This window comes from Ammodytes marinus (genome assembly GCF_949987685.1).
Source record: "Ammodytes marinus genome assembly, chromosome: 19".
Lineage (NCBI taxonomy): Eukaryota > Metazoa > Chordata > Actinopteri > Uranoscopiformes > Ammodytidae > Ammodytes > Ammodytes marinus.
The window spans coordinates 3,458,671-3,477,579 of NC_137223.1; the positions used below are offsets into that span (position 1 = coordinate 3,458,671).

An 18,909-nucleotide genomic window follows, 5' to 3' on the forward strand; every position below is an offset into this window, starting at 1 on the left:
GATCTTATCTCAGCTAACAGTTGGTCGTGTCTAATAGGATTCAGTAATATCCCAGTAGAAGGTCAGGAGTATAACATGTGAGTAAAGCCTTTCTAGGAGTGAGTTGCATTGAAAGGGGCAGCTAACTATCTATCGTTTTCTCTCTGCAGCCAGCCCCAACCCTAACCACACACACAAATCCTTACATTGTTCATTCGATGCAAGCCGAAGTGATCTGTACGCCACCTATACAGCAGCATGTGTGTTTGCACGAGTGAATGTATAACTAAAGATATGTGTGCATTACTGTGTCTATGTTAGGAATTTGGACCGACAGCTTTGACTTGACGACACAGCATTCTGCCACAGTAACAAGCTCACTGAACATTCTTACCTTCTTCATAAACCTAACACAGCAGAGGACAATGATGACACACACACACACACACACACACACACACACACACACACACACACACACACACACACACACACACACCACCTCAGGCCTGCTTCACTATTTCACAACACATCAGCCTCTGCCATCGCACACTCACATGACACATAATACATTGTGCAGGGTGTCCCACACATTTTTACCAATACATTTTCAAAACGTTTCAACAAAATTTCCATAACCTTATTCAGGCTTGTCTCACAATCATATGGTTCAATAATCAAAGCCATACAATAGACAAGTACTTCACTATTGTGGATAAGCAAACAAGCAATATCTTTAGCAACAGTAACCCAAAGGAACTATTTTGCATAAAGTTACGACGGTTTTGGGACTTTTAAACACTAGCGAAAAATGTGTGTAAATTCATAACTTTTCCAAAACATTCAGATCCAAACCTTTTCAAGGCCCTGGAAAAGCTTTCTTCAAATTTCCAGGTATTTCATGACGGTGGGAATCCTGATTGAATCTGGATCTGCTGTGTTTGGTTTCATTGGCCGTTTTCTCTTCTGTGACGTGACACCCGCACAACACTGGCAGAATGACCCCGCTAGTGTGAGGTAGAATGTAGAAGCAGCCCATCCACATATACCCTGCGTTGCAACTATTTAGTATGCCAGAAAAAGTTTGAGGATGTTCCAATACACAGACGTCAAAATCTTGCTTGTCTGATTTGTTTTATCTCTCCTATGGCCCTCAAACTCTTCAGTACTTTAGTATGTAGTGTAGTAAAAAGAAAAAGTATGTGATTTGGAACGCAGGGATAGTAGTGTTACAATAGGCTGTGTGACTTTACAGAAAGGTTAAAGGGTGACTGTGAGTGTAGTGAAGAGCATGTGGGCGTCTGGGGGAAGTCTACTTCAGTGGTTCCACCTGTGGGTGTGGGAGCTGTGCAACCCTTTCTTTCCACTGCTCTGCCTTCCCTTCACTTCTTCAGAGATTCCCCCTCTTCATACACTTGGTTCAGCTCTATTTCCATTTTCTGCTCATAGCTCACACATGATTCATTCTGTGTTTTCCAAAACATGGCGCGATGACTCTCTTAAACCCTCTCGCTTTGTTCCCGGTTCAAATTTGACCGATTTAAACCTGCAGTATGTAGAATTTTGGGTTTTATTTCCTAGCAGATTTTGTAGAAAGTAATTATAGTATCCATAAGTACATATAATTTAGTGCATAATAGCTGAACATTTTTTTTGAATTATTTATTTTCCCCTTAGAAAGGGTCTCATATACAGTATCTCACAAAAGTGAGTACACCCCTAACATTTCTTCAAATATTTCATTATATCTTTCCATGGGACAACACTGAATAAATGACACTTTGATACAATGTAAAGTAGTCAGTGTACAGCTTGTATAACAGTGTAAATGTACTGTCCCCTCAAAATAACTCGACACACAGCCATTAATGTCTAAACTGCTGGCAACAAAAGTGAGTACACCCCTTAGAAAAAATTTACAAATTGAGCCCAAAGTGTAAATATTTTGTTTTGCCACCATTATTTTCCAGCACTACCTTAACCCTCTTGGGCATGTAGTTCACTAGAGCTTCACAGGTTGCAACTGGAACCCTCTTCTACCCATTCATGACGACATCAAGGAGCTGGTGGATATTAGAGTCCTTGCGCTCCTCCATCTCCTGTTTTAGGATGGCCCAAAGATGCTCAATAGGGTTTAAGTCTGGAGACATGCTTGACCAGGCCATAACCTTTACCCTCAGCTTTTTTAGCAAGCCACTGGTCATCTTGGAGGTGTGTTTGGGGTCGTTATCATGTTGCAATACCACTCTGCGGCCCAGTTTACGAAGGTTGAGTGCACATGGTCAGCGTCGTACACAGAGGTTGGCTTTGGAAAATAGACGTATGAGTGCTGCCAGCATTGCTGAAGGGCTTGAAGGGGTGGGGGGGTCAACCTGTCAGTGCTCAGACCATACGCCGCACTCTGCATCATACTGGTCTGCATGGCTGTCATCCCAGAAGGAAGCCTATTCTAAAGATGATGCACAAGAAACCCCACAAAAAGTTTGCTGAAGACAAACAGACTACGGACATGGATTACTGCAACCATGTCCTGTGGTCTGATGAGACCAAAATACATTTATTTGGTTCAGATGGTGTTAAGAGTGTGGAGCGGCAACCAGGTGAGGAGTACAAAGACAAGTGTGTCTTGCCTAGAGTCAAGCATGGTGGTTGGAGTGTCATGGTCTGGGGCTGCATGAGTGCTGCCAGCACTGGGGATCTACAGTTCATTGAATTCTAACATGTACTGTGACATACTGAAGCAGAGCATGATCCCCTCCCTTCATAAACTGGGCCGCAGGGCAGTACTGCAACATGATAACGACCCCAAACACCCCTCCGAACGACCACTGGCTTGCTAAAGAAGCTGAGGGTAAAGGTTATGGACTGGCCAAGCATGTCTCCAGTCTTAAACCCTATTGAGCATCTTTGGGGCATCCTCAAACGAGAGATGGAGGAGCGCAAGGTCTCTAATATCCACTAGCTCCTTGATGTCGTCATGAATGGGTAGAAAAGGGTTCCAGTTGCAACCTGTGAAGCTCTAGTGAACTACATGCCCAAGAGGGTTAAGGCAGTGCTAGAAAATAATGGTGGCAAAACAAAATATTGACACTTTGGGCCCAATTTGGACATTTTTTCTTAGGGGTGTACTCACTTTTGTTGCCAGCAGTTTAGACATTAATGGCTGTGTGTCGAGTTATTTTGAGGGGACAGTAAATTTACACTGTTATACAAGCTGTACACTGACTACTTGACATTGTATCAAAGTGTCATTTATTCAGTGTTGTCGCATGGAAAGATATAATGAAATATTTGAAGAAATGTTAGGGGTGTACTCACTTTTGTGAGATACTGTATGTCCATATTTCTGCATATCTTGGACCAAGGCCTAGTGCCGCCATCTTGAAAGTGTCATAGTTGGAATGTCATCAGGTGCATTGTTTAAAATTTAGAATTGTTCTTGTCCTTGAAGGCCACTGTAGCTTCTGTTATTACTCGAAAGGGTTGGGGTTACCCAGGGAGCGTTGCATTCTAGAACTTTGTAGAACTTTCTTGATGATGTCATATTACACACTGCACCTTTAAAACGATTTCTCTCTGAAGATTTTAATTCATTCAGTCCGATTGTCATAAGGTTCCGTGACTTGAACACACAAAAAAAAAAAAACACGAAAGTAGTTCAAATGAAACTAACACAACAGGAGAGTAGAACGTATTCAATTGAGGGACTCTGGGTGTGTGTGTTTGTTTGTGGTTAGCTTTGCTGACGATCACAATGAGCTAATTATTGCATCTGCGGTGCTGGAATAAATCAAAGTAGAATCCTCCCTATCAAGTTATTAATGGTTTGAGCATCATGTCACACGCATTTCCTTGTGACTGACATAATGTTCTATCTTTGGAACTAGACTATTCCTATAAAGCAATTGCGGTAGTCACAACATGGAGGGTTCAACAATTGAATGGGACAATCTTTGAATTCAGTAGACATGTGTCCCCAGACAGCTGTTTGATGTTTGAGATCCCTAGTTAGCAGATTACATTGTGTTTGTGTTTTTATCTCACCGCCTCACATCTGAAACATTCCCCCGAAACCATCACCTCTAATGGCCTTTATGCATTCACTAGTACAGGTACAGGTGGGTGGAGGGAGACAGCAGTCAAGTGCGTGCACACACACACACACACACACACACACACACACACACACACACACTCCACCCAAATATTTTTCCGTGGCCAATTGTTATGCATATGAAAAACCCCACCCATTACTAAACTAAAAAGTCAAAGGTGAGATATAAATCAACTGACAGCTTTAGTGTCTAATTTGGGCGTTGTGTTTAAGGGGAGGAGGAGGAAGTTGCAGAGGAATTGAACATGAAATAACAATAGAATAAGAATGATTAGGCCATGGTCACATTTTGCACAGTTGTTTATTTTAATACACAAATAAAAAAAATTATTTCGCAAACAATTTTTTTTTCTTCCAAGACAAGAACATGATAATCAAGTTATTGCCAGGGTGATTTTTTAAAAAGGAAGCCACTAGAGTGTAGGCTTAAAGGAATAGTGCAACATTTTTAACTCAAACACTGGTTGTCAAGGGGAGCAGGTCAAAAGATACACTTTACAACATCACTAAACGCTCCTGTGTGCTCGCTGGTTCTTGTATATTTATCACGTTATGTTGCGCTCAATATTTTTAGACGTTATGTCATTTTAGAATCAAATGTGTGACCGTCAAAGGGACTTCCTGGTTTCCCTCCAGTGTGTATTTGGTTTTTAAATGACCTAACATGCAAAAAATATATAGTCTGTCACCTTTTCTTGAGCCGGAGAATGAGGCCAAAAGCTAAAAAATTCAATTGTTGAACTGTTCCTTTAAGAATACAGTGATGCCATATAATTCATGCTGACTACAGATGAAGAACTGTGTGTGTGTGTGTGTGTGTGTGTCTCCACTCTTTCCCTGCTCATCTGTGTCTACTCCTCTCTTTATCTCTGTTCTTGCTGGCGTGGCGCTCCTCCTTGTGGCTGTGTCCCTTGTCCTTGCCGGTGTGTTTGCCCCGGGCCTTGCTGTGTTTGTGCTCCCGGTCTCTGGAGCGCGAGCGTTGGCGGGACACCTTTCTGTCTCGCCAGCTGTCCTCGTCGTCCTGGAAAACAACAAAGCGTAGATTTGTTTTGAGTACACTTGATGGGGGGAGGAGGGGTGTAGCTCAGTTGGTAGGGTGGTCGACCCACAACTGCAGGGTTGTTGGTTTGATCCCCCGTCTCCCCGCCACATGTCCAAGTGTCCCTGGGCAAAGAGACACTGAACCCTAAATGTCTCCTGATAGTTAGCCAGCACCCTGTGTGGTAGCTGCTGCTATCGGTGTATGAATGTGTGCTCCAGTTGTAAGTCGCATTGGATAAAAGCGTCTGCTAAATGACATGTAATGGAAACTATTAGCAGGCATCACAAGGTGAACCTTGCTGTGGCTATCAATACAGCAACTGCTTCAACACATCAAAAGCACTGAAAGGGCATGGGGATCTGTGTACTTCTTGGAGAAAAAAAACTGATACTTCCTGGTAACAATGAATCTTCAAGTAGAAACCTCATGGCACGCTATGAGATGTTTCCGTCCCAATTAATCACAAACGTAATATTTTGACATTGCCACCCAGTTTTCTTTTGCACAGGTGAATGGACATGCTATAAAGAGGTTACAGTGTCATGGCCTACCTGCTACTAATGAATGAGGAAGGAGCCTGACAGTGTGGTTAGGCACCACTGAGCTTTTCCATCACAAGTCTAAATGTGTGCACCAACATTCTGAATGAACAGGAAACACACCACCTGATGAAAGTCATCCTAACCATTTCAGGGAAACGTTGAGGTGGACTATGATGGCTACTGTTCACTGCAGGTCGAATGACCATGAATAGCAGATTAGCTAAGTATATTGAACTAGTTAGTCAGTTTGTTTTCATTCAACACAGTATTATCTGGTATGTTGCCGATTACGTTGCATGCGGAAATCAAGAAACTTGACCCCAAAGCCACCCTTTCAAACTTAAAACCAATGTATATGGGGATTTAGTATACAGTATACCCTTTAAAAGGTCTTTTATAGGCATACTATCTTTCTTGGGTGTTGACTGTGAACAGGTGTTTTGAATGGACATCATGTTAGGAATTGTTTCCTCAAAGCATACCTGAGCTACATAGTAGGGAATACTGAGTTCTGACTTTGAACACAGTGGGGTTTGTTTCAAGCAGCACCAAACAGGTTAGCTGTCAGTAAACGCAACACTTCAAACTGGATTTACCCTGCCCCTCTAGAAACTAAAGCGTTTCCCATGACAAGAAGACAGCAGATATAAATAAACTCTTTGATAGATGGAAATCAGAAACAAAATAAATATGGGTTAGGCAAAGAAGAATGAGGAAGCATGTATAATAATAGGTCGATAGGCAGGGACAGGCCTGGTGTGTTTGTGGCACTGACACACCTGGGTTGAATTCTAGGTGATGCAGTAGTGGGTTGCTGGTAGCAGCAGCTCACTAAAGTTTGTAATATTATACCTATAAATAAATGCTTACAAGGCAAACTAACTAGATACAAAGGGCTCAGCAACATATATCCACTATATCTATTCTGTTTCAGTTTAGTTTGTTTTCATTCAGTTGGACATGTCTATTGCATTGTATTGAGAGATGTAAGTTTGTATACAATCTATACTACACAGCATTTTCTCTTTTCATTGCTCCCTATGCTCAAACTACTATATGAATGATCCTACTGCATACACACACACACACACACACACACACACACACACACACACACACACACACACACACACACACACACACACACACACACACACACACACACACACACACACACACACACACACACACACACACACACACACACACACACACACACACACACACCCCTTCCTTATCACTTATGTAATATTTTAATGATTTCAAGGAAACTCAAAATATCAAAGGCCATATTAAACAAACTGGATAAGACTTAAAGGGATAGTTCAGTATTTTTGAAGTAAGTGCAATTATCTGTGTACACAGTACATGAAAATTGAAAAGAGAAAGAATCTCACACAATCTGCCTCCTAGGGGAAAGTTAGAACATATGTTCTAACATTTTTGAAAAACATGTTGACGTCAAACATGTTGCTTTAAAAGGTGCTCCGAGGAACTTTCAGTTTGTGTTAATTCTTGCAACCCCTTAGGACAAAAGTGGTAGTGTGTTTACTGTACCAGCTGTTGTCCCAGGGTGAGCGTACCCATGACAAAGGCATTAAGAAAAACTATATAAAAATAGCATTCTTTGCACTGATGGTATCATTTACTGTTACATGTCATCAGAGGCATAATGAGATTGTTTCAGAAATATTTAAAAGTTCCTCGTAGAACCTTTAAACAGAATTTCCAATTAAGTTGCCATGTCATGACAGAGAGCCTGTGTCACAATATAGTATTTTATATATATATATATATTTTAAATCCTCCCATCTTAACAAGATTATTATTCATCAGCTCAGTTGTCTGGTAGACTGGTTCAACCCGGAGCCAAATGAAAGACTATGTTTGATAAATACACTAATACAGTCACTGCTCTGCTGTACTGGCAAAGAGAAAAAGGACACAGGGAGAGTCACTGGGTGAACTTTACACTGACAGTGTGGAAGTGGTTAAAGGTTTCCAACTCAAACCAGAAGGTTAAGTTGCTTCCATGGCCATCATATGACCCTGACTTCACACCAGCACTTGCACCATAATAGATCTACACAATGGTATCACTTCAATACGCAAGATTGTTCAACTAAATTAAATAAGAAATTTGAGCCATACAGTCTATCTATTTTTTAGACACTGAGGGTTGAGTGGGCAGGACTTTTACAAGTATTAAGAACTTTGAGACTATTTTATGTGAAAAAGGACACATTTATATTTGTATATCTATTTATGATTATAACCGCGTCTTAAAAACAAGTTAAAGGACACTACAGACAATGTACAATTGAAAAAAGAAAGTTGTTGTTTTTTGCTTTCAGTGTTAAAAAAAAAATCATAAATAGAAACATTGTAATAACACTATATATATATATAGTGTTTGAAGAGCCATGCTATTATAAATTATTTTAGTTATGTTAACATGATACATAATCCTAATAAAGAGTGTCTAATCATAATAGCACAAAGTAACAGATGATGAGTGGTGGTTGAACTAGACTAAAGGAGTGGGAGGTGGAGCTCAGTAGGGAGCCAGTGTCTGACATCTGGCTTATTTAATGGATCTTTCTTATTTTGACTAATGCTTTTACGTGCCTTTTTTTTAAATACCTTGCTTTCTTTGCAGCTTATTTTTATTATCATCATGCCTATGTTAATTGTATGTATATTTTAATGTTTAGCTTGTAATCACAATAAAGCACATTGAGCTGTATTTCTAGTATGAGGGGTGCTAACCAAATGAAGTTGATTCTTATTATATTTTGGTTGGTATTGGTGTCTTGCAAAGGCGGCACAATATGCACATTTATGTATTTAGACACATTACTGCCAAAGCATACATTAGACTTTTCAGGACATCTTGTGCTGATATAACTTGGAGCACACTAACTGTACCTGATGCTTGTCAATGTATTACTTATTTCAGTCGCAATATCTATTTTTCTCACCATGCAAAACATTTTTTTTTAATGAAATGTTCTGATATTATGTCAATAGCCATTTCCAGTGAGACAGTGAGGTAGAGACTGTGTATATGTGTGTGTGTGTGTGTGTGTGTGAGAACATTTGTTCATGCAGGGACATGCTCAAAGAACCAGATTTACTGAGTTGAGGAAGACAAGGGCTGTTACAGTTAAGTCACTGTTCCATGTATGAAGAAGTTACTCAATCATAACCCAGAGACATCAGTTAGCCCCTATTTTAGAATGTGCTGTGGTGTGTGTGTGTGTCTGAACTATCTGTCAGTAACAACTGTCAACAAGTCTTCACTAATGTCAATTTAAACCTAGAGTCAATCCAAAGTCATTCACCTGTGTGTGTGTGTGTGTGTGTGTGTGTGTGTGTGTGTGTGTGTGTGTGTGTGTGCGTGCGTGCGTGTGTGTGTGTGTGTGTGTGTGTGTGTGTCTGTGTGTGTGTGTGTGTGTGTGTGTTATGTTGTTGTCCCTGTTGTAGAATGTTCAGTTCTTCAATTTGAACATCTTTATTTCCTGGTTCAAATATGTCTGGCTGTTTTTTTTCCCATCACAGACGAGGAAAGCTGTTAAATATGAAACAGTGCTCCTCCCTAGGCGTTGCCTTGAGGGTGCTCTTGACGGCTTTATTAGTCACCTAGTTAGGGCAAAGAGACCGGAGAGGGATATTTAACAGAGAAAGGACGGTTAAAGTTCACCATGGTTAAAGTGGTCTTAGAACAGACAAAAGACAAAAAACTGAGGGAAAATAACAAAGAACCTGTTCAAAATGGCTCCAAAAAAAACCACAGTGATATTGAGCACATAGCTGATCCAGGACTCAATATAGGTGTGTGCCTGTGATGACGTACTAAACTGCCACTGGCGATACACTAATAGCAACCAACACGCAACAATTAACGCCTGCTGTCGTGCAAACATGTGGTGATGACTTGCTGAAGATGAAGAGAGGCTTAGCAGAGCAACACTTTACAATGGCCTGTGCAACATTAACAATGCACACTGTTGATATGAATGACATGGGGAACAAGCCAAAATGACCAGACAATTGGAATGAAGGTTATTTGCATTGGTTTACACAGCTTTCCTTATCATTTGCATAAAAATCAAAATGCCCCCATCATGTTGGATTCATGTGGTTTTTCTTTTTGTTTGTTACATTTCTTTGAGGTTTTGAACAACTTTTGAAGACTTGCACAGTGTCATGTTACGCATTGCTATATGAAAAATGTATTTCTGAACCTGTTCCGGTTCCCTAACTATTTGAATATGTACTCGACTCTAATAAAATAATCATAGGGAGACTTCAACACAGTATGACAATAGAGTGGAGTATAGGGATGTGTGTGAGAAAGGTGGCATTGAGTAGTAGGTATACCTTGTGCTTTTTGGCCTTCCTGTCCTCATCCTCTGAATGGTGGCGGTGCCTCTTGTCCTTGTGTTTCTTCTCAGAGGGCTGCTGACTGCTGGCTTCATCCTCGTCTATTATCAGGTCATACTTGGAGCTTTGAGGTGAGTTATGGAAACCCTCAGGTAGTTGAAAAAGTCAAAAGGCTTGCCCAATAAAACAAGTGAAGAAACAAGAAAAGAAAGAAACAAACGAAACGGCCCGCAACAGAGTTCATAAGGCAGACTGATATATTATTATGAGGCAAATGTCTATTTGTGATATTGGGCTATACAAATAAATCTGATTTGATTTTGATTTTGAAGGGGAAGACAAGGATACTCTTGTTTGGGCTTGACTTGGTCCTTGAGAGCCAGTTTGGAGCGGCCCTCCACGTCCCTCTCGTAGGCTTTGAAGTCGTCTTTGCTGTACTTCCCCCCTGGGAAACAAGAGGACATTTGGGTCAAGAGTGAACTCGAGGTGAGCTGGACAAAACTCCACTGTACACACAAAGCAGCTTTTCATTGATTATTGCATTCCCTGTTCACACCGTGGAAGAGAATGAGAAATATTTTCCAAACATGGCAGCCAAGGCCTCTCCAGTACGGGTTTACCTTTCCCTTTCCATCTGATCTTAGACACCGACTGGCTGAAGTCTACGTGGATGCGCCGGTCGTCGATGAGCACGTTGTCCATCTTGAAGTAAGCCTTCTCACAGTCCTCCTGCTGTGAGACGCACAGAGCACAAGACACAGTCAATGTCATGTCCTGGAGAATGTGCCTTTACTTTGTATATGCTATCAAATGTCTAGGAACAAGGAAAACGTTTAACATTAAAACACTGATGGTAAAAGTCTGACACTGTCTGATTGTTATGCAGAACCAGACTTAAAGAAGTACATATTAATAGCTGAAAATATACATTAAAAGTACTTGAATTAAATGAATTTCTGTGTTGTAGAAAACCCCTTTGCGGACACCAATCTCTTCTATTGTATCACAGGTACAATGCATCTATCATATTACAGGTAAACATCAGGGTTGTAAGCACATTGGCCCTCATTTATCAAACTTGCGTGGAAACTGGTGCAGATTCTGGCGCAAATACCTCCCTACGCCAGGTATCGCGTGGGATTTATCAAACAGTCGTATCTCGCCAATCTCGGCGTACGCCACGCCATTATTGATAAATGCAGCGGCTGAAAACAATCGTACCACGCCCCTATATTTTCTCAGTTTAGAGGCCTCGCCCAGAGGTTTTGCGACATGGATATGCGCGTTACGGTACAAAAGAGGAACTATCTGAAGTAGAAATTGACAGAATAACAGCGAAAGTAGAAAAATAAAGAGTTTCATTTCGGAGCATTACAAGCGGCATCAAAGAACGACAGAAGGCAGCAGTTAGGAAGGAAATAACTGCTGCTGTCAACAGCGTTGGTGTTGACAACAAACGATCTCCAGCTGAGGATTTTGCATTTTAGGTTTACATATGGCTATTGCTCAAATGCTATAAAACAGCATATACCATTATATGTCGCCATTTCTTTGAATAGATGAAGAAAAAGTGGTCTGACTAAAAAATCGCCACTAAAAAAAGCGTGTTGCTGTTCTTAAATGCAACCAACTGAGGGTGCGGGCATAATATAAGTGCTAGAGGAGAAACAGACGCACGAACGGTCCGGTAATGGTCCCCATAAAATAAATACAGGTCTGCAGAGATTTGAATGATTAGAATGTATTGGCCCTTTTAGATAGGGTTGTAAAAAGAACACATTTTGCGTTTTACTGTATGACAGCACGAGTGGTCAGCCCGGCCGTCAGCTGCACAAGCCGACCCGGCAACGATCAGCTGTGAGAGCGCCCACTGTCCTGCTCCACCAGCAGATCGGAAAAACGTGCCGGTTAACGGTGGAAATAAATCTCTCGCTTAAGCGATCAATGACACATTAAAAGAGGAATTAACATCTAAAAAGTGCGTCAAATAAATAAAATGTTAAGCTGAATGTTGTGCCGTATATTTTTTATCATAAAGAGCAGTGTATGTCTACTACATATTTAATACTGTGGCTAACATTTTGAATGAATGCAGCCCCCGTGCCTCAGTGTCCCCCCAGCTGCTCCAGACGGAGACAACTGCCCTTATGCAGCGCTCCTAAGTGGCCGGTGTGTGCACTATTGAATCAGTGCTCCTACTCAGTTGCACACCATAAGCTGCACATTTTTAAGTGATTAATATCTTTATTTCGGTCTGAGCAAACACTGCATTTGTATTATCTTCTAATAATTGTCCAACAAAGTCATCGGCTACCCGGCACAGCCTGCACTGCGAGTCCATGCTGTTTACAAATTTGCGTACACGAGCTGAGAGCTGGCGTGGGATTTGAGCGTATCCTACGCTCACATCCATATTGATAAATGCCGAGGTTTGCGTGGAAATGTACGTACACCCAAATTTCTGGTCTACGCAAGATTGATAAATGAGGGCCATTGTATCTACAACAAACTGCCCAGCGCCCTCTAAAGGTAGAACTATGCAACACTTCAACATGTCCAGCACTAATAATCCATGATACTATTGCTGCATGGCCGTCTCCTTTTATTTGACAGTCCACTGTCAAAGTTGATTTGTCCAATCTGTTCCCCCTCACCAAAAGAAAGAGCCCATAACCAGCTCAACCACTGATAAACCTAAGCCATAAGGTGTCTAGGATCACTCCTACAGGCAGAAGTTCACCATGGGGAAGTGGCCCTTAGAACAGCCAAAAGTCATAAACTGGAGGGGAAATGTAGTATATCATATACTTTTGACATCTCTAAAATAACACTGAGTTATTCACAGGCTGCAGGGGGTTTCCCATCACTTTTAATAGATATAGTGTACGGAGTGGGTGGCCACCGCAAAGCTAGATAGATCCTGATAACTATGCTGGTTGAAGAGGACCATTCATTATACCAGTGAGGTCATCTGACCACCAGCTACTGGCTGTTTCATCTATGTCTGACAAGAGAAGGGCTGCTATCAGGAGGAGGAGCCTTAACAACATGAAGCTGAGTTGTTATAACAACGTCTTTGAGGGCAGACTTTAGGGGCGTACCCTGGACTGGGTTATGCCACCACTTGGGTATCCATGCATGCTGTAACTAAACTGTCTGTATACTTCTATTGCCAAAACAAATAAAAAATTAAAATACTTAATTTAAGTTAAAATGGTCCATCATTCTTTCACAAGTTAGGGATTTCTAAGAAGATATATTGGATGTCATTGCAATGTTAGTCCCTTGTCACATTACCACCATTGCACATATTTAAAGGAGTAGTTCAACAGTTTGAGAGAGAGATGCTAATTCTGTTTTTTTTTTACAGAGCTAATTAAGTTTTTAAGCAGATTAATTAGTTGTCCCTTCGAATTGAGGGTCTACGTACAGAGGCTGTCGTAAAGCCCACCATGGTAAATTGCTGTTTGTTATATTTAAATAAAATTATCTAATTTGATTAGGGCTGTCAAATTAACGCGTTAATTTCGATTAATTAATCACAGAAAAATGAACGCGATTAAAAAAATGAACGCAGATTAATCGCACTTCTATAATGCCCTTTGACCCAGTGCAAAAGTGGTGCGTAGCTGCACCGAGCTGCACCTGAAGCAGACACAGCCCGCGCGGGTGAAAGGGAGAAAAGTAAAGAGAGAAGCAGGGGGCCGAGGGCTCTATAGACGGTTTAATAAGCATGAAGGTAGGAAGACATCTTACTTTATTCTCCGCAGCCAGTGTCTGTGCATTATTGATTTAGTGGGTGCAACAATGTAGGCTAGGTTCAAAACAGTATCTCTCAATCTTTCTCCCCGTGTCTCAATTTCGTTTGCTAGCTGTCTCGTCGTCCGCGTAAACGTGTGTGTGTGTGTCTGTGTGTGTGTGTGTGTGTGTGCGTGTCACTCAATATTTTTGCCTATGAGTACGACGATGGTGAATGAATCGGCATAAGCATCTGTGGCAGTGCAGCGCTGTCTGTTGTGGAGACAGAAGAGAGAGAGAGAGAGAGAGACGGAGAGAGAGAGAGAGAGAGAGACTAGTAGGCTATACAGCTGTTTATAAACAGGCATAAAAGTGTCATAAAAGTATGCGATTAATTTAGATTAATTAATCACAGAGCCTGTAATTAATTAGATTAATTTTTTTAATCGCTTGACAGCCCTAAATTTGATTTGACTTACTTTGGTTAGTTTTTGGTTTATTTGGACAGAGCCAGGCTATTTGTTTAACCTGCTAATAGTCCTGGTGCTAAGCTAGGCCAACCACATGCTAACTCAAGTCCACACAACAGTAAATTAATATTGATCCTCTCATCTCAAACTCTTAAAACTGTAAAAACATCCCCACACAGTTTACATACACACAGTTCTAACGGTGCAGTTGACTCACCTACTCTATGTCCCATTAACAAATGCCATGCTCACCTTTTCAAACTCAATAAAAGCATAACAGAGGGAATCTCCACTCTTCCAGTCTCGGATGATCTCACAGCTACAGAGGAAAACATGAGAGCAATCAAGCAAAAACTGTTAGCACACAGACAATGTCCACATGTACAAATCAATAGCAATACAAAACTAGCATTAGGTAGAAATTGAAAGGTTGGCGACGTCACCATTTAATAGAGCCGAAGCGAGAGAAGATGATTTCCAGGTCTTCGTCCGTGGTGACGGGGTTGAGCTTGCAGACAAACAGCACGTTCTCTGGGGGAGCCATGTCTGCGTCAGGGAGGTCTCCCACCTGGAGGACAGAGAGAGTTAATGTGTCTGCATCTTGGCTAGTTTCACTTGAAGACTGAGAGCACACTTCTTTTTTTTACTGTGAAAAAAAAAGAAAAAGCTTGGAAAACTGTCTTTACCAGATTTTTGAGTTTAAGGAAAACTAGACCTCTTACTTTGAAGGAGAAGTGCCTCTTTTTGAGCCAGCTAGTAATATTTTGTTGAGATAAATAATTTGTCATTACCATATAATGTAACTTCAAGTTGGGAGTTCTACATACTAAGCATTCAAGTAACTATTTGTTGGGGTGCTCCGTTGGCGTTGTGGATAGAAAGTGTACCATATTGGCTCCGGCCTTCGTTGCAGTGGTCGCGGATTCAAATCCGACCTGTGGACCTTTACTGCAGGTCATGCCCCCTCTCTCTCTGTCTCCCCATCTCAACTCTGTACTATCTCATAAAGCTTGAAAATGCCCAAAAATAATCTTTAAAAAAGAAATAAAACAGTAACTAGTTGTGCTACTTAACTAATTCTCATAGTCATACAGATAATGTACGAGACACGATACGTCACACACGGTTTTAAATCACAGAAAAAAAAACTCTTGTCTAAATTTGCATGAAAAACATCTCCCGGCCCTTTGCCACTGGTTCAGTAACGTCTGTCCCTCATTTTCTTTACAACGTGAAAAATCATGTTCAGGCCAGCAGCAGCAATGTGAAGTTTTCCTTCAGCCAGTGTTCTCACCATCTCCAGCAGGATGGCCTGAGTCTTGGCCTCCTTCTCCTTCAGCCTCTCCTCCAACTCCTCCGCCGCTTTCCCATCCGCATCATCGATCACCTCGTCCGCTCCGATACGCCCACTCTGCACACACACACACACACACACACACACACACACACACACACACACACACACACACACACACACACACACACACACACACACACACACACACACACACACACACACACACACACACGGTTACTGAGGCTGAGTATATGCCCTTCTTACATTAGGCTCTATGCATTTGTTCATGTTCATTTGTCCAGATGGCGATAGTTTGTTTTGGGTTATTTGAGGGTCACAGTTTGAACTTTATAATGTTTGTCTGAGGAAGGAAAAGATGGAAGAACTATCATGACTTTTCCATGGAGTATAAACAGTGGCAGTGCACTCACGTCTAGCTGCTGTTTGGTGGGTTCAGGGGAGCGATCGGGCACTGGTAGATCAGGAGGGTCGTCAAAGGGGTCTTCCAGGATCACCGTGTGGTTTATCCTGCAGCAAAAAAGACATTCTCTCATCCGTTATGCTCGGACGTTTTGGGGCTAATACTGTGTAATGGTTAAAGGTCGTTCGGATTAATTTTGCTATTAGAAATGATCTGAAAATGAATAATACCTTAATCATTTATTAAAGTTCAAAGTCAGGGGCACCAGTTCTTTACTTGGGAGAACAAAAATAAGCAAAAATGTCCCGTTTTATCAATGTTTATCTTTAATGTTGATTAGCTTAATGATCAGTTTAAAAAAAATAATATTAATAAAACCTAGTCAAAACGATCATTTCCATAAAATAATGCCTAAAATAATATTACTATTATACATATATACATATAATATGACCACAATACTGAAGGTTAAAATTATTCTTGACCTGTCAGAGGTTGATTTCCCAATGATATCCACACTTTATATAAATGCATGCTTGGACACAGAGGCTTGTATTTGACACTGCTTCAGAGGCACTTTGTCTAGGGGCTCACCTGATATCCTGAAAGGGAACAAAGTCCTTGTCCACGAAGGTCTCGTTGATTTTGGCCAACACGTCCATGCCTTCTGTCACCTCCCCGAACACAGTGTGCACTTTATCCAGGTAGTCCAGGTTCTCACTGGTGGTAATAAGGAACTGAGGACCAGAGAAACGCAGCAGATTAAAGGAATACTTCACCCATACGGAACCAGCGTTTTCTCATTATAAAATCGCTATCATAATATAATGAATGAGGTTTCTCTTCCCTCAGTCTTCCCTTGGCCCAGCTGTCCTAACCATTAGAAAGCGGGACCATAAAACACTCTTTCTGTCTTTTCTCAGGCTAGGATGAACAGATTTCTAAATTTTTTGCACATTTATACTACATAGGATGTCAGAGTTCAATACACCTTCATATTTATACCAGTGAAGTAGGTCTTTAAACAAATCTTTTCACACCAGAAAAGCATTTGATCTGTAAAGATGATGATTGAGGCTTATTTATTATGTTATGAGAATACATGTTCACTTCTCTGACACACCCAAAGTTACATAGTGCACCTTTAATGATGCTATGTGGGGAGGCAAACGACAGTGTGTTTATGTACATGTGAGTATCCACCTGAGAGCCATGCTGATCGCTGCCATTGTTGACCATGGACACCGTGCCCTTCTTCCTGTGTTTGATGCGTGGCGCTTTCTCCACATCAAAGAAGCGCGCCTGCTCCCCGTACAGTTTGCTAGTCACACACACACACACACACACACACACACACACACACACACACACACACACACACACACACACACACACACACACACACACACACACACACACACAGGAAAGAACATTAACCTGTGTTCTACTTTCAGTGTTCCAATGAAAAATAAAAACACAGTGAAAGTCAGTGGTAAAGATGGCTGACCTATAGACAGATTCTCCACCGCGCCCTGTCCCAGTGGGGTCTCCTGTCTGCACGATGAAGTCTCTCTGAGGAGGAGACAAACACATTGTTATATAAATGTTCATTATTATTTTAGAAATCAAATATTAGGACTGTGAATTCATATCACGATTCTCTCATACAATTAATACAACATGTACTGACAGATTCATTTTCGGCAATAGGAGATATTCACTGATTTTGACAAAAAGTGATTTTGACAACAAGCGTTCTCCAGAATGGCTGACTCCACCTTTAAGTATAAAGTGATTAAAAAAAGCCACAGAGAGAGACACACTTTTATTTCGGTTGGGTATGTCATTAAGTGTGAAAGTGCAGATGACAACTGTGGTTAATCCATGTGGCCCTTAGCGGTAAAGCTCGCAAGATCTCCAACAGTAATAGGGTTATTTAGATTATTGATATAATGGAACCTGAGCACTGCTTCTACTGCCACATTACAATTGCTACAGGATGCAGAGGCAACAATATTGACACCCTGCACGCTGCAAAAATTGAACAAGTTGTGCTGCGACTCGAGCATCATTTGTTTATTCGCCCACGCTCCCTTAACCTTTTCGGACACAGAAGTCATGATGCAAATGTATCTACACGTAAAACTGTCACTAGAAGTGATTTCAAAGGACCGCAACATAAACTCAGAGAGTAACTTTATCTTTGCAATGTGTCCATATACAAAGAGTGGCCTGACCATAGATAATAGGGCCTGACATATCAGGGTTGAAACTGGTCTGTGACTATATCGCCCTCCTCAGGCCAGTCAGGTTGAGTTGACGGCACACCACAGCATGTTTCAAGTGAAAATAATATGTGACATATGTGACAATATATGTTTCATAGCAGAACTTTGAACGGGACCATGAGTTTTACCTGAACATTGTGAAAGAGGCAGTAGTTGTAGAACTTGATCTTGCAGAGTTTCAGAAAGTTCAGGCAAGCTGCAAAACAACACCACACGACAGGTTAACGTTGAATGAACAATAACACTAAGCAACAATATAACTTGGCTTTAGATGAGGCTGTGTATTGGTTTGTGCCTGGAAGGATATTTAGGGGGAATCTACTGTTTGCTATAGGTAAATAAAATAATGAATTGGAAGCCAGCGAGCTAACAGTTTTAGCTAGCTCCCGCCTATTCTGTTATTCAGCTGGTTAACAGCTTTACTCAGCCAGCGAACACTTCACTAAAGTAGCTACCATTATGTGGAAATGCTTTTAAGGTCTTACTTTTAGGCCGTTCGTCTGTAAACAAATCAATTACGATATCACCCAGCGTTGTTTCAAGGAGCACCGCCATGTTGACGTTACCGATCTCGCGAGAAATCGAGTGTTTTTGGGGTGTGTTTTGGTAATGACGCGCGCATGCGCAGCAAT

General features: G+C 41.3%; 1 protein-coding gene across 1 annotated transcript; it reads right to left on the bottom strand.

The window, feature by feature from the left end:
• Nucleotides 1–4,398: 4,398 nt before the first annotated feature.
• Nucleotides 4,399–18,841, bottom strand: ppil4 (peptidylprolyl isomerase (cyclophilin)-like 4). Its single transcript, XM_080048018.1, has 13 exons — nucleotides 18,763–18,841; nucleotides 18,406–18,473; nucleotides 17,497–17,561; nucleotides 17,193–17,310; nucleotides 16,584–16,726; nucleotides 16,000–16,096; nucleotides 15,566–15,682; nucleotides 14,715–14,839; nucleotides 14,524–14,590; nucleotides 10,684–10,795; nucleotides 10,412–10,508; nucleotides 10,061–10,187; nucleotides 4,399–5,114 (listed from the first exon to the last, which is right to left on the bottom strand). Exons 1-13 carry the CDS (start codon nucleotides 18,830–18,832, stop codon nucleotides 4,935–4,937), a joined length of 1,386 nt encoding a protein of 461 aa, XP_079904144.1. The 5' UTR covers nucleotides 18,833–18,841; the 3' UTR covers nucleotides 4,399–4,934.
• Nucleotides 18,842–18,909: the final 68 nt, after the last annotated feature.

Excerpts from the sequence above, each read along its gene's own strand:
- ppil4 (XM_080048018.1), bottom strand. The coding sequence starts at position 18,832 with ATGGCGGTGCTCCTTGAAACAACGCTGGGTGATATCGTAATTGATTTG. Across the intron at positions 17,562-18,405 it reads GCCTCTTTCACAATGTTCAG|AGAGACTTCATCGTGCAGAC; the intron begins GTAAAACTCATG and ends TCTCCTCCTCAG. Across the intron at positions 10,509-10,683 it reads GATCAGATGGAAAGGGAAAG|GGGGGAAGTACAGCAAAGAC; the intron begins GTAAACCCGTAC and ends CTTGTTTCCCAG.